Genomic DNA, 26,850 nt, shown 5'->3' on the forward strand with positions numbered 1-26,850 from the left:
CTGCCCGCCAAGCGCGCCGCGCCGCGCCCTCATTGGTCAGCGGCGAGCGCGCCGCGCCGCTCCCGCCTCCTCTGATTGGGCGGCGCTGCTGGGGGGGCGGGGCCTCCAGGCCGCACCCGCCGCCAGTTCCCGCGGCCGCGCGGGGAGGGTGAGGCGCGCGGCTGCGCATGCGCGGGGCGGGCGGCAACAATGGCGGCCAGCGCCAAGTCCTTCCTGGCCGACGCGGGCTATGGCGAGCAGGAGCTGGACGCCAACTCCGCCCTCATGGAGCTGGATAAAGGTGAGGCCGCGCGGGCTCGGCGCTGTCGCCGGCCTGGACAGCGGGGCCGGGGTGGGGGCTTTGCTTGGTACCGCGTTATCCACGGCCCGGAGGTACCTGCGGTAACTCGGCTGTCTGCTTTAGGCCTCAGGTCTGGGAAGCTCGGGGAGCAGTGCGAAGCCGTCGTTCGTTTTCCGAGGCTCTTCCAGAAATACCCGTTCCCCATTCTCATCAACTCGGCATTCCTGAAGCTGGCCGATGTTTTCAGAGTGGGGTGAGTACTGTCGGCCTGCTCCTGCCCATTCATTCGAATCTGATCCTTGGGAATGGGCTGTGCCTTGGAGTGTCGCTGCTTTGGAGTCCGGGATGTCGTGCTTGCCTGACAGCACCGCTGTGGTACCCAGTCTGTTGAGATTGTGCTTGACTGAAGCTTGTTTTCCACTTCTTTAATGAGCTTAAGTGGCCGTGAGTGATAACCACACAGTTCTTTCCATCTCTCCTGGTTTGAGGATTCTCTCCCTGTCTGGTTTAAGTTCACTGGAGTAAGTTTTGCTCTATAAACACATTCAAATCATGACTCCTTAATGGATGAATAATCACATGTGCAAATTTATTCTCTAGCAAAGCTCAAGGTATGGCTTTTCCAAGTGTCTGCTAAGTGATGTATGTAATTGAATCAAAACTGACGTAGTAGAATCTTCACTCTTGTCTTCAGGAAGGAAAATAAATTTGCTCAGCACTTGGCAGTGGTAGTTAGACTTCTCTGTCTTAGTCTTGGATGTGCTTTTCCAGCAGGTTTGGATCCCTGTGTGTGCACAAAACAGGCATTTGCTTACACCCCTCCTCACTAGTGTCAACAGGTTTATTTCTTTGCAATTGGGTTTTAGTTTTACACTACCTGAACTAGAAAATAAAGCATATACAATATACTAATAGTCTCTTTTTTACTATATCACTTTACTCAAATGTTTCTAAATCATAGACACTTCCTTGTTTCAATTTGCTCCCAAAAGTTGTAGTTAAATAATTTAGCATTTATAGTGCATGAGTTTCTGTTGCAAAATAGCCTGACAAAGAAATGTGTGTATTTTCTAACAGGAACAACTTCCTGAGGCTATGTGTGCTGAAAGTCACTCAGCAGAGTGAGAAGCACTTAGAGAAGATCCTGAACGTGGATGAATTTGTCAAGAGAGTTTTCTCAGTAATCCACAGCAACGATCCGGTTGCTCGGGCTATTACGCTGCGGTATGTGTGGCATGAATGGTCCTGATTTACTCTAAATCTGATGAATGCTTCTGATTTACTTCAAACCTGTCAGTAACTATCAATGTGCTCATCAACAAGACCAAATGTAAGGTGTTGCATCTGAGCCAGGGCAACCCCTGGTATCAATCCAGGCTGGGGATGAAGAGACCAAGAGCAGCCCTGCCCAGAAGGACTTGGGGGTGCTGGTGGATGAAAAGCTGGACATGACCCAGCCATGTGCACTGGCAGCCCAGAAAGCCAAACGTGTCCTGGGCTGCATCCAAAGGAGCCTGGGCAGTAGGCAAAGGAAGGGGATTCTGCCTCTCTGCTCCCCTCTGGTGAGACCCCTCCTGCAGTGCTGTGTCCAGCTCTGGGTCCCCAGCACAAGAAGGACATGGACCTGTTGGAGAGAGTCCAGAGGAGGGAACCAAGATGAAGAGAGGGAGGGATGGAGCACCTGTCCTATGAGAAAATGCTGAGAGAAGTGGGATTGTTCAGCCTGGAGAAGAAAAGGCTTCAGGGTGCCCTAATTTTGGCCTTTCAGTACCTGAAAGGATCCTACAAGAACGATGGAGAGGGACTTTTTACAAGAGCATGTAGTGACAGACAAGGGGGAATGGATTCAAACTGAGAGTAGGTTTTAGATAAGATATTGGGAAAAAATTCTTTATTATGAGTGTGGTGAAGCACTGGCACAGGTTGCCCAGAGAAGTTACATCATGAAAGTGTTCAAGACCAGGTTGGATGGGGCTCTGAGCCTGGAAGGTGTCCCTTGGCAAGGGGTTTGGAACTAGATGGTCTTTAAGGTGCCTTCTAACCCAGGCCATTCTGTGATTCTATGAGTAAAATAAAGGAGGCATTTTATACATTGCTCGGAGAGTTAAAAGCAGAGACATCTGTCTTCGAGAGGCATGAATGATAAGGATTGGTGATAACAAGAACAAGGTTATTAAACACTTATGATGGCTAGAATTTTGTGGGTGGTCCCAGGCAGAATTTGTGGTGTTGAAATTTTGTATACACCAGAGAAGAAAACTGAATTTGTTGTATGCATAACCCTGAGAGTAGCTATGTGAAATAAATTACATCTTGCTTAGGGTATATTTAGATCAAGTGGAAGGGCTTCCTTTCCTGGCAAGATAGTTTTTGTTAACTTGTAACCAAAACTTAGGTGAACCTTGTTATGTTGCCACCTATTTTTCATTCAGAGTTGTCCTAGCTAGAACTGCTAGTTGATCTCTGGTCAATAACTTTTAAGGAAATGCTGTTATATTACTGATTGCTTTGAACTTCTGGGAATCAAGTGAGAAAACAAATAAAATTAATCTGTCTTCCATGTCACTATCCTGCTGGTTTGGTGTCTGTGTCACTAATGCTATCCAACATGATCCTCTTAACTGCATCTTCCAGCCCCTGTGCAGGTGAATTCAAATGTGAAGAGAACATTTATCTTTCTCTCTTTATATCCTTCTTGTACTTCCATCTAGAACTGTTACTGATTTCCCTACTGGGAGATGGGAGGCATTAACAGGGCTTTGATTGATTAGGTCATATATCCATTTCTTTATTCTTTTGATATTTCATTTGAGATTATGCTTTCATGCCCTGGTGTCTCAGAAATCTGTAAATTCAATATGTCTGCATGTTTTTTGTAGTTCCTGTTTAGTGTTCTAATGTAAGATTGCAGTTGTTGACTGGCATTGAGTGTTATCTTCACAGACTGCTACAAGTCCCCCTCTCAGTTTGCAAAAATTCTTAAATTACTAAGAAATTCACAGTATACATCAAATAAAATGTTAAAATAGCTGTTGGTTCAGCAGTTTCAGTTTAAAATCTTTTGTTGATTTTTTTTTCCTCCTTGAATAGTGTCAATAAGGAAGAATGTGTTGAAACAAAGAACTGCTTAAACAAAATTTTGTCTCTGAAATTTTACTACTAGATAACTTGTGTAAATATTTTCACAGAACTCTTGCTAAAATTACTGTCAGTATAAATCCTACATTTTTCTTCTTTTAATTGGATTATGCTAAATATGCCTGCCAGGTATCTTTGAAATATTTTTGGCAAAGTATATGTTGATTTGCTACTTTTATAGCAGTTACACAAAGAGTGTTACACTTTTTTCAGTGATAACCTAATCTTACATCAGTGAAAGGTGTTGGAAATAAATCCTGCCATAGTGAACTCGTAATTTTAAAAGAGTTTTTGCTACGTTTCTCACTGTGCCAATTTCATGCTAAAAGGTATCAAAATGTAATTTAATTTTTATCAAACCACTGATACAACCCACAGGCGTTTAATTACATGTGTACTTTTAGCATTTGTTTGTTTCTGTAATAGTCATGAAAGAGCATGTATTTATATAAACATAGTCTTTTAACCAATCTTTTTGCATTTTTATTTGGTTTCATAATTTTTTCATGATCACTGTTCTTCCTGATTTTGCTGTGATTTATGTCTGTAGGATGTTGGGCAGCATGGCATCTATCATTCCAGAAAGGAAGAATGCACATCACAGTATCCGCCAGAGTTTGGATTCCCATGATAATGTGGAAGTTGAAGCTGCTATATTTGCTGCTGCCAACTTTTCTGCACAATCTAAGTAAGAACTTTTCCCTCTTTTTGATGTTACAGGGAGTGGAAGCTCTATTAACACTGACATTCAGAAACCTTAGTATTTTCTGTTGTGCTGTCCTTTATAGCAAAACAATTGCGTGCAATAACAATGTAAGGAAATCTGAATACAAGTTCAATAGGTATTTTTTTTCTAAAATGGAAAACTCATAAATATGAGATTGAGATTTGGAACAACAGCTTTATTCATGAATTATTTTACAGAAATTATATTAGCAAATGTAGCTTGTCAGTTTTTGAAAGTTCTCATTTGGTCATGCCCTGTGTGTGGTTCTGAAAAGACTTAGGTTTTGGCAGGCACTCTTTTGGGTAGTTTTTAATTGTTAAAACACAGGGTTTGGTAGTTCAGTTGAATTTTTTTTTAGGTTTTAATTACTTAATTTTTTTTATTTTTAATTTCCCCTGATACTTTCTTTTCTCCACAGGGATTTTGCTGTTGGAATCTGTAATAAAATCAGCGAGATGATTCAAGGTACATATGTATGTTAAATGATAAAGGGGAGAAGCTTCAATTTCTCTGAAAATTCTTCATTGCTCATATTTACATATTAGATATCAGAATGCTGTTGCCCTTAGATGAGTCCAGTTTTTAAGTTACCTGACCAATAATCTGTCTGGTTATCTTAAATCCTCCTAAAATTCAAGTTTTCAAAGCACCTGTTTGGTACAGATGAAAAGCCCATCTATAGTGTGATGAATAAACTCACACAGACTCTCATAGGTTGCTTCAGATGAGGTAATCTGTGTGTTACCTGCAGTGAAGCAAGGAGCAGCTTTCTCAAACAACCATTAAAGTGCTTGATAGTGCTGTCATTTCACACCTAGCTAGAACATGAATAATTTGAAGCCACTGCAGCTGTTTGCACAATCTCCTTTCAGCATCGGTAGCAGTCCAGATACTGTGTGCCTCAGAACTGCCCAAAAAAGCCAGCCTGAGGACTAACTGGCTGTGTTTCTTTCCTTATTGCAGGTTTGGCCACACCTGTGGACTTGAAGCTGAAGCTGATCCCTATTCTGCAGCACATGCACCACGATGCCAGCTTGGCCTCCAGCTCCCGGCAGCTGCTGCAGCAGCTGGTGACATCCTACCCCTCCACCAAGATGGTCATTGTCACCCTGCACACCTTTACTCTGCTTGCTGCTTCTTCTTTGGTAGACATTCCCAAGCAGGTAACTCTTCCCAAGGCATGCCTTCCTCTAGAAGTACAAAGTACGTTTTAAAAACACTCAGATTCTCCCTGCTGATCAAAATAAACGATGATGGCTGTGTTGGGTTGGATGCTCCTGTGTGCTGTTGAGGAAGAATACACTGGAAATGCTGCTACTTTCATATTTTGTGGTTCCATTTCCAAGTGACTGTATCAAACATGCTACACCTTTTTTACAGTTCATAATATGTCTTTTTCTAAATCAGGGATTCAAATCAACAAGGATAGATCAGCATGCAGTAAAATAAATACCTGACTTTTTCTGAAAAGACTTCAACTTGCTTGTGGAAACCAGGCTTCACTTTGCACTTCTGTATATTGTCTTGGGTTATGGATGTGCCTTTTGCCTTTCTTTCATGCAAGCACATGAATATTTCAATAGCATAGAATGCATTTAAAGTGTATTTCTTGGAGAACTTTGAGGAATTTCAATTGGTTCCTTAAATTCAGGACTATAAACCAAGTAATGGGAAAGCAGTGATGGAAAAATACAGTTCTTTTAATGCTCTGATAATGAGCTTTGTGGATGTGATTTATAGAGCAGGTCTGAACACAGTGACACTTGAGACTCATCCAGCTAATCCTTGTAAAGGACTCATGAAAATCTATTTGCTTGCTTTCAGCCCTGTACAGCCGTGCAAGGCTGGTGTCTGTGACTGTTAGATAATAGCATTGATCTGTCTGAAACTCTGCTGTGGCTCACTCCTGTATTTCAGATGAGGCTTCTGATGGTACTGAATCTAAGTCTACTGAAACAACATTAGAGCACTTAATGTGCTACTTTTATTTTTTTTTAAGGCAATAAACATGGAGATTTAGGCTGTATTTCTGCAGCACAACAGCCAATACTGCATAAAACTGCTGTAGCCAGGGTGGGGATGGAGACTAAAACCATGGTTGACATGTTCATACTTCAAGTTAGTTTTGGCTCAGCGTGCTCAACATTTCTTCCTGAGTGCTCTTGAAAATACTTCCTTCTAGTAGCATCACTCTTAAACAATGAATTTATTTTCTTGCAGATCCAACTTTTGTTGCAGTACTTGAAAAATGACCCCAGGAAAGCCGTGAAGAGGCTTGCAATCCAGGATTTGAAGCTGTTGGCTAACAAGACACCACATACATGGAGCAGAGAAAATATTCAGGTGTATATGTTTTTTAAGCTGAAGTTGGTTATCAAACTTCCCAAGTTGTATAATTCTTTCCAGAGGAGTGATTTGGGAGGTAAAGAAAGGAATAACTTGCATCTCCATACCCTTAGGTTACTCTGCCAGGCAGACTAGCCAAGTATTAATGAGCAGTTCATAGAGTGTCTTCAGTTGGACAAGTTGACACTCAAGGATTAAAGTTGAAGCATTTTTACTGAGAGAAGGCATGTGCCATGTAGGAGGCCTTTGTGCAGTGAGGAAGTAGCTTTTCCATCTGACAAACCCATTTCAGGTAACAGCATGAGAGCTGAATGTTTACCCTGCTTTTACCACACTGAGTACACACCAATGCTCTGGAGCAAAACAACCTCTGGGATTTGTCAAAACATGTCATCCAGCAAGGTGCACTTGAAATGGAATTTTGATTTAATTTCTTAGAATTAATGGGTTTTTTTCAATAGTAGCCTTGTAACTTCTGTTGTATCAATGAGAAAGTGTTTATAGTGCACCTGTGCTATTTGGAGAAACTAGTGTTAGATTGTAGATATTACTGCTGCCTTCTTTCAATCACAGTTACATATGAATTTTTTTCTCCTTTCCATTTTTCTGGTAGAAATGACTGTGGAAATAACTTCAGTTTAAATTATTGAGAAAGTAAATATTTCAAGAACTTAATGGCACAGGGTTACACCTCTACTTTTTCCTGGGTCATTTTTTTCTTTGCTTTTGTTACTCTTGGAAGCAGCTTTGGTTCTGTGCTGTTGGAGCATAAGGCAGCTGGGATGAAAAACTATGCAGGATTCTGTTAACAGTCATGTGAGAAATAAAGCATGTCCTGTCTTGTCCCAGGTCCTTGGAGATGATGATCTGGAGTGTGCAGAGCTTTTTGCTTTAGTGAACTGCTTTATTCTTCCTAATGGGTTAACTCCAGAATTTTTTTTTCCTTTTAGGAATTTTAAGGAATTATGGATTTATGGATCTTTGTGCAGAGAAATGCTACTCCATCCCATTACATTTAGTTAGTATAACTACTATATCTCAGTACAAGTGAGAGACATTGATAACGTGGCTTTCATGGTCCTGTAGTGTTCTGAAGTAAATTGGGTGTCCTGATGGTTGAAATGCACAGGGGAAAATTTCCACTGATGTCAGAACTAAACCAGTGACTAGGTGAAAAGAAAACTAATTGTCTGAAGCTTACTACTGCTTGCTGAATGGCATGCAGAAATAATAAGAGTTTTTCTGACTTCTGGAATAAAAAGTTGACATTTTGAGTTGGGAAGATGTTCTCCATAGTTATTTTTATAGAACAGAGACTGGAACTGACCCTCCTTTTCCCATGGCAGGGCCTGCCTCTTGTACATTTTACCAACAAACATTTTAAGTCTGGGTAGGTCAGTTGGAAAGTTTGGTCTGCACTGTGGAGGCTTCACTGATTTCTAGACACCAGCTTCAGAAACTGTTGCTGCCTAGAGCAGTCCATCCTGCTAATTCCTTTGTGCACCTGGCAGTCTTCACAGTTACTGTTCCAAATATGCCCTGAGAGCTGATCTGATAGCACTGGAGTAAAAAAATCCATGTCTTGGGAGACATCAAGACTCATTTTCTGCTCCAATCATTAGATCTTCCTCTGTCTGTTGATGCCATTCTATTCAGTGGATTAGCAAAATACTAATTGGTACAAATCACAGATATATTTAGAATTGAACCCTTACACAGTACATATACTTGGTAAGAACACCATGGGGGTTTTTTATGTTCTGTGGAACTAATTGTGTTTTTCTTTATTCTGTTACTGGCTCTTTGTCATTCAGTTTTGGCACACTCTAAAGCAGAATATACTTAGGTTTTCTATTTATGTCTCATATTACTGTCCCTCCTGTTGACTAAAAAAGCATCCAAAATCATTGAATGACTAAATTGTAGGCAATGTTGGCATAAGGAATTGAGAACAATGTGCATTTTAAGAGTTAGTCAAATCTAAATGTGATAAGGCTTGTAATAAGATCTGGCAAAAGGCACAAAAGTAAGACAGGAGTTCTACAAATTAGTTAAAACATAAAATACACCTTAATTAATTTATCAAGAACCTTAAACTCCTGTTGGACACCAATACTGCTAAAGGAAATGACACTTGAAACCTTGTTCTTTGGAGTTGTATATTTATACAAAACCTTGCAGATTGTTACGATGCAAAATAATCAGTATGCCCGAAACTGTCTTAAAATCTTTTATAGTGTTGGATCAATGAGGCCAGATAATATTTTTTCCACTGATATTAATTAATTACTTATAATTGGTGTTTCCTAGCATATGGGACCCACTGTCACTTTTCTGCAAGCTACATCTTCAGTCCTTTAAACCAGATGCTTGAGGACTTGACTTTTGATTTTAGTATTTTCTGTGGGAAAATCTTGATTCTTAAAACTTCTCACAGAAGTGCAACTAAATTTTTCATACAGATAGCTCATGGGATTTCTTACCTTTGTTATTTTTTCCTGCTGACTTTTAGGCACTCTGTGAATCTGCTCTTAATACTCCTTATGACAGCTTGAAAATGGGCATGTTATCTGTTCTTTCCACGTTATCAGGGACCATTGCCATTAAACAGTACTTCAGCAGTGCTCCAGGTAAGAAGACTGCATTAGATTGTTACCTTGGTATTTTAATAGCTTGGTTTTCTGCTGATGATCAGTTTCATCTAAACACTTAGTAACTTTTTCTAAAACTGCTTTTGAATTTCAGAACACTGAGGGTCAGCCTGTCAGTCACTGTGTTCATCGTGTAAATTTAAAATGGGACACTCTGTAGTCACGAATATGATAATTTTGTTGTTTTGTGGGTACTGTGGTATATGAAAAGGATTTCTGCCTTTGGGTCTTCAAGTTGTCTTCAAGAAGTGTATTGCCTCTCAAGTGGCTGACGTGCATTCTGCTTAAGGTGCTTTGAAACCATGGATTTGCATGACTTTTGAGTAGCAGGGAGGCTTCACGATTTAGGAGTGGGCTGGCATGTTACTCATTGTGGGTTTGATCTACAGCAGCACCAGGTGAACCTTTCTGCTTTGTGACAATATTCTGGAGAAATTGTAGAAAAGTAGACTTTTAGAAGTGATTCAAAGTATCTTGTTCTCAAGTTTATGATCACATTCTTTTATCTTTCCTTTTTTCTTCTTGAAAGCCAGACTGTCCTAATGAGTGTTATGAGCTCAAATACATGGGCTGCAGAAATGGAAAAAAAAACCAGTACATCCTCTTCAGTCATTCTGGCGTGTCTTAATAATTAATAGACTCACCAGCTTTTTTTAATAGTTCTTAAGGCAATATTTCTCTGAGGCCTGAAACATCAACCTTTAGGTCCAAATGTTCTTTCTCATGTGTCTAACTTGTGTAGTGCTCAAGAATGAGTGAGTCTCTGGTTTTGTCTGAAGGGAGAAAAATATTGTCACCCTATTGTTTAAATATAAGAAAAAACCCTAAATCAATATAATTGTTTTGCAGAAATTTACTTAAAGATCTGTGGTATATTTATGGACTGTGTAGTTTTATATTCCTTTGCCTTAAATTTTATTTAGGAGCAGCAGCTACAACTGCAAGGTCATTTGATTTGGTAAAACTAGCACAGGAGTGCTGTTACCATAATAACCGTGGCATTGCAGCTCATGGAGTGAGAATTCTGACCAATATATCAGCCTCTTGCCAGGAAAAAGGTAAGGGGGAAACAAGGGCAGGGAAGTGACTCTGTTTACAGTCAGGCTTATGCACTTAACACGTATTAACTCGTCCTGTCTGTGAACCTGGCTGTAAATCTGTCTGATCCCTCATGCTGGTTAGGGAGAATGGGGACTGTAATCCAGTAGGGAAAACTCTGTATGGTTTTATGATTGGTTGGGAAGGTTCCATCTTTGTCTCACTTAAAGAAAATTACTGTGCACAATAGAACTCTTGCCAACAAGGCTTGTTTTACCTTTGCTGTAAGACTAGTGAATTGTTGGTCAACCTTTGAAAGCCCTTTGCACAAAGTCTGTTACAAAATAATAGCAGGGCATTTAGAAGTCTTAGTTCTGTAAATCTAGAAGATTTATGCATGCTTTGCAAGTATCAGTGTGGCTGCTGAACAGTTACCCAAGACATGGAACAGCAGGTCAGAGAACAGAACAGAGAACAAACTAACTCTTATTCTTTTTGTAGATCTTCTGCCTTTGGAGCAAGATGCAGTTTTTGGCTTAGAAGCTCTTCTTGTTCTCTGTAGTCAAGATGACAGCCCAGGAGCTCAGGCAACCCTAAAGGTGACATTACTGTTGTCTTCCCCTTCACAGCTGTAACTTACAATAACAGCTTTTATAACAGAGGCTGGTGTGCACCAGAGCCTTTCTGGTGGAAACATAAGAGACTGGAGGGAAAAGAAGATTTTTCTGGTTTGCCCATAATCAGTGTTCAGAGCAGTGGAGAAGCTGAGCATAGCTATAGTACAACTCCTTTCAGCTCTAGGATAAGAGGATTGTTGCAGGTGGCAGGAAGCATTCCTCTCAGAGGAACAGCTGTAGTGAAACATCAACATTGGATGGAGGTGTCTCTGGAGGACAAAGAGAATCTTGGGGAGAGCTTGCTTTTTGGAGATGGACATGCAATGTACATTATCACAACATTTTTATAAATTATTATTTTTATTTTCCCACTTCAGAAACTATCAGTAATTTTTCTAGTTATTTACCTTAAAGGCTGGTGATAAGAGAGACTACTAATGTTTCTTGAATTTGTGATGTGTTTTTTTGTGCTGGTAGCTTGGGGACAAAAGCTTGGGCTCTTAGAAAAATTTCATCTTCTGTAGAGTATGTAGTTCTGAAAATACCAGATCTGTGTTTCTGCAGTCCTGCTTGCAGCTAAGTCAGTGGTTCTGAAGACACTGTGCTGATTGTTCCTGTGGGTTGTGTGGGTTGCAGATCACGCTGACTTGCATGGTGAAGCTGGTGAAGTGCCGCCCTCACCTGAGCCAGTCCGTGGTGGAATCCCTGCTGGCACAGCTGCACAGTGCCCAGGACAATGCCAGGATCCTGATGTGCCACTGCCTAGCAGCCATTGCCATGCAGCTGCCTGTCTTGGCAGATGGGATGCTAGGAGACCTAATGGACCTCTATAAATTAATTGGACAATCTGCCACAGATAAAAAGCAGGAACTCTTGGTAAGAACTCCTGTGATGGATAAAGTCTGTATTTTGTGAATGGATTGTATTTTAAAAGGCAGCTAAGACATTTGTTACGTGACCAGGTTAATGTGCCAGTCTGTAGCCACTATTTTCTACTTTGTTTTAACTTCTAACTCCATGTCAGTGTTCAGTGTAGAAATATCTCCTAGATGGAGCTGTACTATGCAGTGTATTCCAGTAGATTTTCCAGCAGATGGCACTGCTTAGGCAAAGCTGACTATTGGAATTATTGGGGTATCTCTAAAGTAGTGGTTAAAGGCCAAATGGCAGCTAGCTCCATTTATATAGAGTGCTCTGAGGCAAATGACTTAATGTCTGTAAGAGAGAAAAACGCTTTCATCTTATCTACTTGGAAGAGAATTTGAATTAAAAAAAAGAAATTACAAGCTTTCTGTTATTTATTTGGAGCGTTTGAAATATTTCAGCTAAAAGGCAGAATAGAGATTCTTTAAATGAAAGTTACTTTTATCTACAAGAAATACTTGGATTGCTGTAACTATTTAAAAGATATTTGACTGCGAAGTTTTGCAGTTAAAATACATATATGTGGTCTTCTATGTAGTTTTGAGCCCAAAATAAAACAGAAATGGCTTTTTCTTTTCTTCTTTCCTTTAGTTATTGAAGTATAACTTTCTTCCTCACTCCTCCACTCTCTACTAGGTTTCTCTTGCCACAGTGATATTTGTTTCCAGTCAGAAAGCTTTGTCCACAGAAATCAAAACTGTTATCAAACAGCAGCTTGAGAATGCCTCCAATGGATGGACAGCCTACAGGATAGCTAGGCAGGCTTCCAGGATGGTAAGTGAAAATATCTGGAGAAAAATGGTTTGCTGGGATTGAAAGAATTCCAGGGATTTCTTTGAATTGGGTAAGGGAGTAAGGAAAATTGTAGGATTTGAGAGGAAGAACTGAATGAGGGAAAAAAATAAAAATCACTTTCCCTCCTTATTCCTGGGAATGCAGATTCAGATATATATCATTTGGGACACTCATCCCATCAACATTTTTTCTCACTTGTGCTTTTGAATTGTTTGAGAAGGAAGTAAGTGATGTCCTGGCACTTCCTTGAGCACATACCTAATCTGTATTCCCTGATTGCTCTTCAGAACATTAAAGTCATCCTGATGTATGGTTCTCTTTCTTCAATGTGAAGAAAGGAAGAAAAATATACTGTTCCCCTTTTCCCTTCAGTAGGCTCACAGTTGAGGTTAGAATTACACAGAAACCCTAATATGAGCTGCTGAGGTAAATTTCCATATTTTTTCTCATTTTTTTTAATTACTTTGTGTAAATAAATACAATACTTTTTTACAGGCTGGTATTTCTATAAAGTAAGCACTTGTGCTTTTATGTATTATTACGATTGCCACAATCAAATAATTGGAAAAAAATTCACTATTTTTGTTTTTAAGCTGGTAGTAGTTCTGGAGATGTTCCTGTATCCTTATTTGTGTAAGTTTTGTAGAAATCCCCAACCTTCTTTCACATCCCCTTTGAGAAACATTCTTGTCATCACAGGGCAACCACGACATGGCCAGAGAACTGTACCAGAGCCTGCTGACCCAAGTGGCTTCAGAGCACTTCTACTTCTGGCTGAACAGCCTGAAGGAGTTCTCCCATGCAGAGCAGTGCCTGACAGGCCTGCAGGAGGACAACTACAGCTCTGCACTCTCCTGCATCGCTGAAGCCTTGAAATCCTACCACAAGGGAATAGCATCACTGACGGTCAGCACACGGCCCTAGTGGTGATGTTTCTGGGGGCTGCAGCATGGCTCTTTGGGTTCTGTTCTTAGCTCTCTGAAAAGTTCTGAAATATGTCTGGCTTCTGCCAGACTCTGGTTCTCCTCTGCAGGCATCTCAGTTCTAACACACTGCATCTTGAGAGAAAAGATCCTGTAACTCAGCCAAGGGTGATTAGCTAGATTTCTCTTTGCTTTTTCTTCTCCCTCCACCCCTCATTTCCTGCCTTGGTCAGATCATATGAAATGTGACAGATCTTGTTTAATTAAAGTTACAGTACTTACAATTTTCCACTCCTTGCTTTGGGTGAATGAAAGCTATTGTAATAGTCAAGCCTGGAATTGGCCTAAATTGGCTGTTGTCCTCTTGAAATATAGAGAAGGATTCAATGGTATTCCTCCCTCCTGCTGAGTTCATGTTGCCTTCTATTTGACAATGTGATCTCAGGGAATTCCAACAGCAAGCTAGTAAGAAGAGGGAAGATATTCAGTTTCATCAAATCCAACTGGTACCTGCTTTTATGCAAATACTTTCTGCTTCTCAGCAGTGGTAAAAATACCAAGAAGCTGTGTGATGTCTGTGAACGTAAAGAAAAAAAAAAAGCATTAATGATTAGGGACCTTCAGTCTCTACTGTAAAGTGGATTCTTAAGCAAAGATGATACAGCTTCACACAATACTATCTTTTTCTTATTTTAGTTTCCATGAAAGAATATTCACATCTAGTTTTCTGTACGCCTTTTCAGTGAAGCTGCTTTGTTATTTTAGTTGCTGCATAGTTAGGGTCATGACAATTCAGACGTTCGTATTTTATAAATTTCAGATATTACTATTTATTAATAACACGTCCCTGAATAAACTGAAATGACATCAGTTTCTACTTTTGTCTTCTGAAAGACCCATCATTCCTGAAGTGTTTGTCTTTAACTGTTGGCTGAGTGAATAAGGCTTTTAATTCAACACTTCAAGATTTCTCTAACATTGAGAAGACACTGAGAGGAGGACCTCATCTGATTAATGTTAATATTTAATGCAGGCAGGAAAATAAATTGCTGAAATAAGCCATACTGTGATCCAGTAATTTAATTACCCCTTCTATGGAGTTAGGGGCTTTTGTTCTGTTGAAGGATTCCTGTCTTCATCTCTTCTGCTGATTTAAGTTCCTATTGTACATAGTGCTTTTCTGGGTGTAGTGCCCTTCTTGTGGATGATTGTGGTCCAGAGGAGTAAGTGCAGGTTTTGTAGGTTAGAGGGGAGGAAATGGGGTTTTACTGCTGCTTGTTGCTGACATGTTGCATCACTCTGGACAATTTCCTAGCCATGCTGGAGTGCATCAGCTGTAAAAGGAGCCACTCACTGCTTGTCTTTAGAGCTCAGCCTCTCCAAGGGGAGCAAAGTGCCATGAAATGCACATGGCAGCCTTGCTGCTGAAGGCTTTTGCTCTCTTCCCTCTGACTTGAGCTTTCCTGTTGCTGCTGTTTCAGTGCAGAGTATGACTCAGCACTGCTGGTACCACAGACCAGCGGTGCATATGATGAGCCTTGTGTAGCTGCTCCACTTTGTAGCTGGAATACACAGTGTCAGTAAATCTTTTGCAGATGTTCAGCCAGCCCAGTTTAGCAACAATGAAATATTCAGGCAGTGCCTTGTTGGAAAATTTCTCAATTCCTCTTTGATATACATAAAACTGTCTTGCACTGCAGAGTGTTCTTTTGTGGGAGTTAGTGCACTTGAGGAAAGAAGTCCCTCTGCTTTTTGGATAAGAGATCCTCCCTGTGGGAGAATAGGGACTTGTCAGGGAGCATATTGACCACAGTCCCCATCTGTCTTGCCGTGTGCTTGGTTGCAGAGTTAGCAAAGGTTTTGAATGGGTCTGGCTCTTTCTGGCACAGATCATGTGTCTCGTTGGAAGCACTGGGTTTATTTTTCACTGCTAGTATCTAAAGAAGATACAGAACTTGAACAAAGCACTTACACAGCCATTGCTTAAGTAGCACCAGTTCCAAATATGTCGATAGCAAGTGGTGGTGTTTGAAGAACTTGGCTGAGCCAAAAAAATATTTCTGTCACTTCCAAATAGAATTGTAACTCATTTATTGCCCGTGGCAGATAAGGTAAATTGCAGTATTAATGAGACAAATTTGTATTTCCATTTACAACAATCAAGTCCAATTTGTGCTGCTAAAAATGTCTGGATTTTCTGATAGGAGTACTTTGCTCTTTGAAAGCATGTAGTCTCTGTAGAGCAATTACAGTGCAGTGTATAAACCCTCTTCCACAGAGGGTTTTCTGAAACCATCCTTGCAAAAGAAACTGAGCAATTCCAGTTATAAAGGGATTTTTTGTGCCCTTGGAGAAGGAAAAGCAAAGTGGTAGATAAGAGAGGCTTGATGTTTTAAATATGAAATAGTTTATTTTTTTCAGCTGAAATGTAGTTCAGTAGTTTAAACTGGATGCAGTGGGCTGACATTTCCTCACTTTAGTCACTAGTGGGCCAGTTCTCAGATGATGTGATGCTTTGTGAGAACCCACTTAACTGGTTTTCTGCCAGCAAAGAAATGGTTCTTATAAGGTTTTGGGGTAGATGATAACTTCTTGCTTTAAGAAGTGACCTGATGGAGAATAAGAAGCACTGGGGAAGATAGGCATGAGTCTAAGAGAAACTCCCAGTGCTGCTTTGTTTTTGGAGAGGGCTTGTTCTTCTCAAAATCCAACAGTTTAAGGAAAAATTAGTAGTGGATTTTTGGCTTAACTAGTATCAAACCTTGAGTACTGCAGTTTACCCCCTCCTGGGTGTCCTAAGCTGTCACAGATATTTCTACAAGCTCTTAGGGAGCAAAGCTTCATAGAACTGTATTTTCTGAACAGTAGCAGCTTGTCTACCCCCCTGCAATTCTGTTCTTTACTGTTCTTAGTTATGACTAGACTGCGTCTCTTGCCTTCATCAAATGCAAGGTTCAGTGCCTTCATAGTGTTCCCATCCATTTCACAGTTCCAAAAAAATCAGCCCTTCTTCTTGCTGTGACTAACTTCAGCCAATTCTTTCTCTTTTGGCTGATGCAGAGAATTACTTTTTCAGTCTTTGTTTCTTGTTTGCCATCGAATTCAGTGTACTTTTTCTAATGGCCTAATGTCATTTGAAGCCTAATGGCTTGTCCTTGGAAAAAGAGGAAATAGGTGCCCTAACAGTATTTTAACAGCTTAAGTGACATTTGTTACAAGGGTGACATGCTTGGAATATGACTTAGTAATTATGTAACTTCTATGTAGTTTATCTTTAGTATGATTGAAATTTTGCAAACTTTTAAAATGTAGTTTGAAAAACAGCTTTTAGAGATTAACTTAAGGATTCAGTTTTCTGATGAGACTGTTCAGGGGCACTGCTGTGTAATTTTATCATTTTTGCTTTTGACCCAGTTTGCCAACATTCCTATTACTGTGTTTCAGGCTGCTAGTACGCCACTTAATCCTCTGAGCTTTCAGTGTGGATTTGTGAAACTCAGGATTGACCTTCTGCAAGCTTTTTCTCAACTTATTTGTACCTGCAACAGCCTAAAAACAAGTCCACCCCCAGCGATTGCTACAACAATCGCTATGACATCAGGAAATGATCTCCAGAGGTGTGGACGCATCTCCAACCAGGCATGTGCTCCCTTTCCACTTTTGTGTGGTTGTGTTTGTGACTCTGGTATGAATTTTGCTTCTCAGCAAACATATTTGACAAAAGAAATAAAAAGTAGCTCTGAAGTGTTTTTTTTTGAATTGTGGACTTTGGTTTTCATCTGTAGCTCTGAAAACACCTGCCTGTAGCAGGCTGTGTTTTGAAGCTGAATGTGCACATGTGTTTTCTCCTCCAGTCATGCACACAGCTTCCAAGGATATGCACTTAGCAAGTCACTTGGTACACTCAAACTTGCAGCAAGGCTTTTCACACCTTGCTCTGAAACACTTCAGACAGTCTGAATACACTAAGGAAGAGTATCTGTACCTGAGGATGATTCTGCAACTCCTTTTGTTGAGAGCTGGCCGCTGCCTTGGTACCGCACAGAACACCAAGGAGGTTTGCTTCTAAATCCATGTAGTCTGCAAGAAGGAATCAGTGGGTGGTCATTGAAAAACAGAGCAGTTTGATTTACTGTTGGGGATGGAGGAGGTTTGTGATGGAGTTTTTCCTTTTGCTTTGTTTTTAACCCAAGGAGATTTTGTTGGTGCAGGAAAAATACCTGTGTCACTTTGGTAATGTTTATCTGAGTGAAGAAGCAATAACTTTATAAATTTTTCTCCAATATTCCACCTTATTCCTTCAGTGTTGTATGTTACAGTATTGTTTGTTTTGCTTTGTGTTTTTGCCTAGTAACATTGTCTCTGCAGATGAAACACTCAATGGAGGAATTCCGAAGCTTGGCTACACGGTATGGAGATCTGTATCAGTCATCTTTTGATGCAGACTCAGCAACTCTAAGGAATGTAGAACTGTATCCTTTAAAAATCCTAGAGTTTGTCCAATTTCCTTCTCATGTGGAAGCATAAGAATGCTCTATATATGGAGACTGCCACAAAGTAATTTTGAAAGTTAATAACATAAAAATTAGCTGCCAGTTGCTTAAAACCCACTTGAAAGTAAACATTACCATATTATTGTTTGGAATTACTTGATAAACAAGTTATTTAATAAAAATTGGAGCAGCATATAACTTTTTTTTTCACAGTTCTTGCTTTTTGCTCACTAAATGAGTAATGACTGTAGGATTACTTCACAGAAGCAAGGAAAAGTGCCACTGAATACACTGCATTTCTTGCTTCAGATGCCAACTTTGAAAGTCTTTTAACTCCTTAGTATTAATATCAGACAACAGCAGAGCTGCCTGTTGATTTCACATGCAATAGAAGCTCTGATTTTGGATCCAGAAGCTGCAAGGTAGGTTTGATAGTTAACTGCATACTCCTTTGCTGCTTATTAATAAATCCTTGGAGCTTTAAACCTAGGAATTCAAGGAATGTTGAGAAAGTTTCTCAGTAGACCTTTCTAATTATATTCTGGGCAGACTTGAGAATCTGTTGCTGCTGTGCTGTACCTGGCAGACTGGGGACTCTGTTTTGGGTTCTTCATTTCATACTGATTTTGCTCTTGAGAACACTGTACTGGACTTATCTTAAATATAGACTTGAACTTTTAATCTCTCCTTTAGCCACTTATTTTAATTTGTGTTGTTGTCTGTTAGATCCCATACCTGTTGCTTGCACTTGTATGTGCACCTTAGCTTCCTTCAAAGCTGTGAAAATACATGCACTAAATTAGTTCAAATTTTAAATGTAAAAATCAGAGCCATCACCTCTGGCTCTTTTTCTAACAGTGAACTTAAATCCACTAGAAAACAGTGTTGAAGTACTGATGAATTGAATCACTGTTTAAAACTCCCAGGCTGAGATTAAATGGAAAATATTGTGCATAAAATCTCTCAGTGATTTTATAGCTGACAATAAAAGTGAACACCCTAAGTGACTGTAGTACTCATTATGAATTAAGCATTGCTTAGAAGGCGTATTAGTTGAATTTGTATGAAGCTGGGTGTCTACAAAATAGGATTCTATTCAAAGGAGGAGATTATAAACTTTGAGATTTAGTTTTAATTCTGACTGGCATTATTGCTTTGTGTTGTGAGATTTTCATGACTGCTATAAACTCTGCAGGGTTAAATAAAGGCCAGGGGAAGTAAGTGTGCTGAGTCTGTTAGACCTGTAACTGCTTCAGCTGAGAGGGTGGGGACAAGAAGTGGTGAGTAAGTGGTAGTTAAGAAAGATTTAAATGTAAAGGGCAAGTGTTATAGTGGAGAAATAATTTTTAAAACAGAGTAAACAGCTTTTTGGTTTGTTTTTTGGTTTTTTGTTTGTTTTTTTTTGGTTTTTTGTTTGGTTCGTTCTTTGTTTTTTTTGTTTGTTTGGTTCTTTGGTTTTTTGTTTGTTTGGTTCTTTGGTTTTTTGTTTGTTTTTGTTTTTTTTTTTTTTAGTTTCCAGGAATATAGCTCAAATGGGACAGCTCATGTTGAAAGTGAATATGAAAGAAGAATGATGTCTGTGTTTAATCACGTACTAGAGGAAGTGGAATCCCTCAACAGGAAGTATGCTCCTGTGTCTTACTTGGCAAGTAACAGTTTTAAATGTATATTGTGTCGACAAAGGGCCCAAAACCCCAGTACTCCCAGTATATTTATCTGTGATTGGCAAGAAACTGGGAAGCATTCAGTTACTTAACATTACTGACACAAATGGTTTGTACAGAGACACACTTTAAAAATACTTCAGGAACCATTTTGCTAAAACATCTTAGTGGTAATCTTAGTAGTCTGATTAAAAATAATATTTTTAAAATTCCCATGCTAAGAGTAGAGCAGATGCTGATAAAGTAACTGCAAGTACTGTCAGGTCTCTGTCAGACCCCTCACCACACTCACATGCAAACACTGGAGCACGTTCTCATGTTCTTGCTGAGGAGGAATTCTCCTGGTCCCACACAGCAGCCCAGCTTTGGTCCCTGAGCTGCTCATTGTGAGCACTGTGCTTTGTGAGTGCAGCATTTCTCTTATCAGTGCAGGTCATCAGAGAGCACAGCCTGGAGTGTGCTGGGTGCAAACAGTGAGCTGATAACACTCTCCTTTACAGGGCTGCTGGGTTTGGCTCTTACTGCTCATAAACATCAAGAAGCTGAAGTGCATGTTAGTGGGAACAAGGTAGTTTATTTGTCATGGCTGGCATCTATTTGCCCTGTTTCTAAATCCAACAGTCCTTACCAATTCCAAATAGAATCAAAGAATAAATCATGTAAACCACAGCAAAGGTAAACCCTGTAAACTTAGTTGTGGCTGGCTCCACACCAAGGCAGACTTCAGTGGCACTGCTTGTGTTCATGTGAGCCAGAGGCATGGTGCAGCAGGAAAAGAAAGAGTAGACAAGAGGCTTAAAACTTAATTACTGCATTAAGTTGTGATAGATGCCAGTCTTTTTGCTTGGAGGGGAGTTGTTTTTTGAGAGTTTTTGTTTATGAGTATTTCAAGCAGATCCTGCTCTGCCAAATCTAACACTAGGACTGGAAAGATTTGTATTTTCCTTTTGCTTGGCCTCCTTGTTTTTTCCAGAGCAGAATGTCGCCTTCATTAAGGGACAGAACAGAAACAGAGAGGCTAAATGTAGTCACTGTCATCTTAATGGCTGTAATTCTATAACTGTATTAATATATTTTTGGACTTCAAATGGAAATTCCCGGTGTTTCAGTACCTCACCTCAAGTACATGTCTTTTTCCTGTGTCATGAATGGTATTTTTTTCTCAATTGTTTTGGTTCTTATTTCTTGCAGCATACAGCTTGTCTGTGCAACGCAGTCATTGCCTTGTTGAAGGTTCCCCTTTCATTTCAAAGGTACTTTTTCCAAAAGTTGCAGTCTACAAGTATTAAGGTAAGTACTGCTCAAGTATGGCCTGAAATTTCTCTTTAGAAATGGTTTACTTCATGAGAAAAGCTGTATTGAAGGCAAAAAGCTCAGGGAGTTTTAGTGAAGATAAATAACTTCAAATAGCATTAGTGTTAATATGTTAGGAGTAACTTGAATAGCATGCATGTATGGTTGTTCAGAACCACTAGACTGTCACTTAAGCAAGTGGGATTCAGCTCTTTGATTGCAAAGCCTTAAAGATAAAATGTAGCTGGAATTTTTGTTGATTCTGAGTCTGCAAAGCTAAATAATTCTGGTCCTGGGAGGGCAGCTTTTATAGATTTGTATTGTTTCTTTTGCCTTTTCCTTTAAAAAGCAATGTTCACTATCTTGGAAGAAAATTGTCCTGTATATCGGTTCACTGACTAAGAATAACTGTATATTACTATGGTCATGGTTTATTTGTTTTACTCAAGTGCTCCTTTTTTCTGGGAAAAGTGAAAGCCTTAAGTTTTTTTAATATTTACTTTTATTGCATTTTGCTTCTTTGTTCAGCTAATATACTTGTGGTTTTTCTGTGGAAGATTTTTTTCCACATCTTTTGAAGTTAAATAAATGAAACTGAACAAAGATAATATCTGCTATTACTGATGATGTTTGTTAATTAATATAGTAATGAGTCTCTGATAATGTATGTGTTTCCATTTGCTGGTTTTCCTACCCAACCTCTCCTTGGAAAATTTTCTATAAGGTGTCCTCATTTCATCCTTGAATTTTGTTTGATTTTCTGGAGGCTTATAATTCCATTTTGATCTGTTTACTTGTGTTCCAGCTTGCTCTATCCCCATCTCCAAGGAACCCAGCAGAGCCTATAGCAATACAGAACAACCAGCAACTGGCCCTCAAGGTGGAAGGAGTGGTTCAGCACGGATCTAAACCGGGCCTTTTCCGGAAAATCCAATCCGTCTGTCTCAATGTCTCTTCAGTGCTGCAGAGCAAATCTGGACAAGACTATAAGGTGTGGATAGAACAGAGCCAGAAGGACTCTTAAGCTTTTGTGCTGTGTTTTGCTATTCTTTTGTTTGACTCTGGGTAGCAGAATTTCCAGGATGGGATGAATGGGTGGTTCTGTAATCCTTTCACTCCTGCCAGTTGACATTCAAGCACTGGCCAGAGCCAAGCATAACTTGTGGAGGGCATCTGGGATTTTTAAGTCTGCAGTATGTCAATACCTTTTTGTAACAGCTCTTCTTCCAAACAAAAGAGGCTTTGTGATGTTCAGAACAAGTCATTAGGAATCTGCCTGAGATGAGGAAAACTCAGCCTAGCTGTACATTATATGAAATTCCACAGGAGAAAAAAGCAAACCAGGAGTAAGATTATTCTCTACCATATAGTCTCCAGAATTTTTTAGGCATTTTAAGGTTCTTTTGTTTCGTTTGTGGAAATTGTGGGGACAGACTGTCCAAAACAAATAGCATGTGAGGTGAGGAGACATCTTAAATTTAAGTCAACAGTTTTATCAAAGATTGCATGCCTGAGGTTTAGGTTCTGCTAACATGTGATACTTAGTGAAAGGCCTGTTTTGGTGAGTTTTAGGGTTGGGTTTTTGTTTGTTTTGTTGTTTGGAGTTTTTTGAGGGGAAATAGGAGAAAGTCAATGGAAAAGAATGGGACTAGGAAGAGTGTGATGTTTGATTCACATTACTTTGTGGAAAAGAAGAACCTCAGGTAGAATACAACTTGTTAGCTTGTCAAGCTGCCTCAAGTATGCACATTGGTTTAGGAAAATTGAGGGCAGATTTTTCCCTTTTTCTCCTTTCTCCTTCAAGTGGAGAGCTAAAGACTTATTTTTGGTGTGTTTATGTAAAATGGTGTTTTAACCTCCCATCTGTGTTCTCAGATTCCTATTGACAACATGACCAATGAAATGGAGCAGAGGGTGGAACCGCACAACGACTACTTCAGCACCCAGTTCCTGTTAAACTTTGTGATCCTTGGCACCCACAACATCACCGTGGAGTCCTCTGTGATCGATTCAAATGGCATTGTCTGGAAAACTGGACCTAAAACAACGATTTTTGTCAAGTCTCTTGAGGACCCATACTCTCAGCAGGTTCGTCTCCAGCAGCAGCAAGGACAGCCTCCATCCCAGCAGCAGCAGCAGAGAACTGCCTACTCACGCTTTTGATTCCCAGAAGTGACTCTCTCCTGGTCAACTGGTGTCGAAGCTTTTCTTGGACACTTTTTTTCTTTTTTAATATTTTTTGGAAGACTTTTTATTATAACCTTCTCCTAGAAAGTCTCAGATGCCAGTTGGTTGCTTTTTAAATTATCTGGGGTAAATTTGAACTTGATTCAGCAGAGGCAGCTGTTCAAATTCAGAGTTGTGCTCTTAGTATAAGAACTTCTACCTGATCTCTGACTTCTGTTTACAAACCTGTCCCAGCAGGCTCCACAAATTACAATAGCAGGGGACACTAAGAGCTAGTTGGCTGGTACTTTCCATGCAGTTGTTTTTTGAAGCACATAGGTTCTAATGTCAGGCTTACAGGGCATTGGGAAACACTTCACTTTGGCCGGTTGTACAGAAATGAGTGTTACACCAAGTGTGTGTCTTTTAATGTGAAGGAATTGGCAGGAATATCCAGAGATCCTTTTTCTAGCATTTTAATAGCAAGTTCCAGTATTTGGCTGGTATATGTATGTTATTACAATTCATCAGCACTACTTAATGCATGCAGCTGAAAGAAAAAATTGCTCTTCACTTGTGATACCCAGTCACTGCAGAGGGAGGAGACTGCTTGAGGGGTTGATGTCTGGGGAGTCTTGCAAGGGGCAGAGTTTTACAGGTGGGAATAATCACTGTCTCTCAGATGATATGGAAGATATTACTGTGTTGTTTTTAAATTTTCATGTATCTGTATTTCTGAAGCCTTCAGTTTTGTTGGGGTTTTTTTACTTGCTCTTTTAAGAGGGAAATTAAAATGAATGACAAGCTTGCAAGGTAACAGCTTTGTTTTTTTAAAAGAAGTCCTTTATACCAAAACTTTGTAATCTTATGTATTCTTTGACCAACTTGCTAAGCTTAATTGTTAATTTTACAAGACAACTTGAAATAGAATTTTGCCAATTCTAGAAATGGATCCAGAATAATTTTGGAAATATACTGCTTCATATATAACTTTCACACTTCCTTTGTGATAGAAAAGGCTGAACAGTATCCAGACTTACAGGCAGTAGATCACATAACAAGACCTTCACCTGGTGTTCATAAATAGTCTCTGCTTATCACTCTGTAGGAAAGCAGGACCCACTTGAGTGAGGAGGAGGAAGGATGGCACTTCTTACATACTTCAGCTTGTTAATCCCTCTTGTTGGAGCAGAATTTTTTATTTTCTCAGCAAGTTCCCATTATACTGTTATTCCTTCAATCTGATTTTATTTTAGAGCTGACTGAAATTTACAGATTTTGCTTGCTTCAAGTGCAGAGAATAATGATCATGAATTGCTGTAAGCTGAGGCTTCTTTTGCCAAGCAAGATGAAGAATTTTTTGCTGTGTTTTCCCATAGTAATTCCTCTTGGCTTGAGACTATCCAAAAAAAAAGAAAAAAACAAACTGGAAGTGATAATGCTAGATGTCATATCTCGGTCAGGCTGTAATCCTAACTAGAAATGATGATTGGGATGTATGGTTGAAACAGAAGACACAAAATTGGTGAAAAGTTGAGCCACATCCTCCTTAAATTATTTTCCTTTTGAGCAGGAGACACAAGGTGCCACTGCCTTTCAAGCTGACTGAAAGTATCTGTCCCACTTTTGGGGTTTCATGCCTGTATGTTTGGTGTGTGTGTATATATATACATACATGCAGCTGTGTGTGCACACATGCACACAGGAACCTGTAGCTACATCTAGTTAAATGGTCCAGAAGGAGGTGATTGACCTGCTGTTGTGCATTCTCTGTCAGATTGAAGATCTGAACTCCTTGTGGTCAGTTGGGCTTTTTCATTAAAGCCATAGATCAGTGTCTTTACCACAAAAACCTCTGTATTTTAATGTTTTTTTTAAAAAAAAAAAAAGAGACTTAGAGGTCAATTTTTTAAAATCCTGCACAATTAATGTGTATTTCTTGTTATTGAGCAATGTGTTGGTGGAAACCTTTGATGGTACTATTCCAAAACAACTCAGATATTACAAGACATTTCCACGCTGGGGAACAAACTTTTCTTGTAAGTCATGTGATGTTCAGGGTGCGTAGCTAAACTTAGGAGAAGCCTAGTAAGAAAAAAAACCCAGCCTTATCCAGTGAAAGCCCTGCTCTGGCCTGAGGCTTAACTGTGAACTAGTGAGATTAACCCTACCCTAACCCAGCTGAAAAAAGTGTTCCTCCTTTAAACACATCTGCTCATCTGATCTGAGAAACCTCTAGAACTCCAAGAACTTGTATCAGTTTTAAATCCAAGCAAATAATAACTGAAGCCTGAGAATCTGGATGTTAGGTGTGGGAGATTGCAGGGGGAGGAAGATTGCAATTGCTACTTACTGGAAATTAGCTTGAATACGAAGGTGACTTGCTGTACTAATACCTGTATTTCTAACAAATTCTGAGGAGTTTCTCATGCTGACTCATTTGCAGGTTAGTTATATGTGTGTGTGCTCATCAGGAAAGGCCCTGGACTTACTAGTAAATTCTCCTTTCATGTAAGCATGTTGTTTTATGTTTTGCTGGATTTGTAGTGAGGTTATTTTTTGTGTATGTGTTTTGTTTGTTTTCTGACATGGTGTATTTTTATTCCAAATATGCTGGGAAATGCATCTGTCAAACCATGGATTTTTATGGCAAACAATGTCTCAAAATACCTAAAGAGAAGTGAGGAAGGGTGTTACAGCAATATACAGAATCTTCTTGGAGCTGTCAGCAGTGAATGTGATCCTTGATTAATTAGTGGATGCAAGATTATTCTTCTTGGAGTCTTGCATTCAGTTTCTGGTGCCTGCACTTGAAGATGTGCAACAAAGATTTTGGAAAGCACTTCTAAGATACAGACTTAAATCTCCTTAGTGTTTCTCTGTAAACAAAGCAGTAACTTGATTACTATGCATAGCTGCACACTGATAATGGAAGACAATTCAGATCTGTTTCAGTACTGGCAGAAGAAAGAAAACATTCAGTGGCTAGACATTGGTCCTGAGACAGCTGCTAAGAATTCAAACAGAAGGGCTTATGCAGACAGCTACGTCATGATCTGTTCCTAACCATTGGGATATGCTTTCACATAGCTTGGATGAATTGTTGGGCTGAGCAGGAGGAGATGACTGAATGAAGATGACTGGAGGTGCTGATGGTATGTGCAGTTCACCATGAAGACAATAGTTTTTGGTGCTTAGGCTCTATAATTTGACCTGACTTCTCCACAGATGCTGTAGCCGGTTACTCTCGGAAGTACTTGCTACTCACATTCCTGTGAACATGTGCTCAGGCATGTGTCCAGAAAGTGTCATTTCTGGATTCCTGGCTGATCCCTTGCTCCAGGCAATGTGGTACTGAATGCAGGGCAGGGAAAGAATGTCCGCTGTCAAATTCTACCTTCCCCTGGAATCTGGAGTGTAATCTCCTGCTAAGGTCGTTCAAGTGTATTTCAGAAGTGATTGCCAAAGTTGCACTCATTTTGGGTGTTCATGGAATCTTAGACTTCCTTTCCTATTTTTTTTTCTTGGATATGCCCTCATTTTACCCAAGGACTGATATGCCTTAATATAGCTGAAGTTTTTGTATTTGATAGGGGATATATTTTGATTTAAATCCTGTGAAAATGTATTTGCACAGGTTTAGAAGCAAGTTCAATGGTTCTTTAAACATATGCATAAACTTTTAGGAATTATTTTACTTAGTGATACCACAACTTGAGTTAAAAACCCCACCAGCCTACTGAAAGAATCTGTAGGATTTGAAGGAATTTTATTGCATTCCTAAAATATCTTGTG

The 26,850-nt window shown here is 39.6% G+C and overlaps 1 protein-coding gene across 1 annotated transcript; it reads left to right on the forward strand.

Moving 5' to 3' along the window:
- Positions 1 to 166: 166 nt before the first annotated feature.
- Positions 167 to 23,862, forward strand: INTS7 (integrator complex subunit 7). The gene is made up of 20 exons (XM_033056027.2): positions 167 to 280; positions 404 to 533; positions 1,358 to 1,504; positions 3,969 to 4,106; positions 4,564 to 4,610; positions 5,109 to 5,308; positions 6,366 to 6,488; positions 9,004 to 9,121; positions 10,066 to 10,200; positions 10,682 to 10,779; positions 11,434 to 11,673; positions 12,358 to 12,495; positions 13,216 to 13,422; positions 16,884 to 17,078; positions 17,808 to 17,911; positions 18,286 to 18,354; positions 19,445 to 19,577; positions 20,788 to 20,886; positions 21,695 to 21,880; positions 22,765 to 23,862. The coding sequence occupies exons 1-20, from the start codon at positions 190 to 192 to the stop codon at positions 23,050 to 23,052; spliced, it is 2,886 nt and encodes a 961-aa protein (XP_032911918.1). The 5' UTR covers positions 167 to 189; the 3' UTR covers positions 23,053 to 23,862.
- The last annotated feature ends 2,988 nt before the right edge of the window (positions 23,863 to 26,850 follow it).

The sequence above is a fragment of the Catharus ustulatus genome, chromosome 3 (genome assembly GCF_009819885.2).
Source record: "Catharus ustulatus isolate bCatUst1 chromosome 3, bCatUst1.pri.v2, whole genome shotgun sequence".
NCBI lineage: Eukaryota > Metazoa > Chordata > Aves > Passeriformes > Turdidae > Catharus > Catharus ustulatus.

Coding starts and splice junctions, on each gene's coding strand:
- INTS7 (XM_033056027.2), top strand. CDS start 190: ATGGCGGCCAGCGCCAAGTCCTTCCTGGCCGACGCGGGCTATGGCGAG. Junction 1,505..3,968: donor GCTCGGGCTATTACGCTGCG/GTATGTGTGGCA, acceptor TTATGTCTGTAG/GATGTTGGGCAGCATGGCAT. Junction 17,079..17,807: donor GTGGACGCATCTCCAACCAG/GCATGTGCTCCC, acceptor TTGTCTCTGCAG/ATGAAACACTCAATGGAGGA.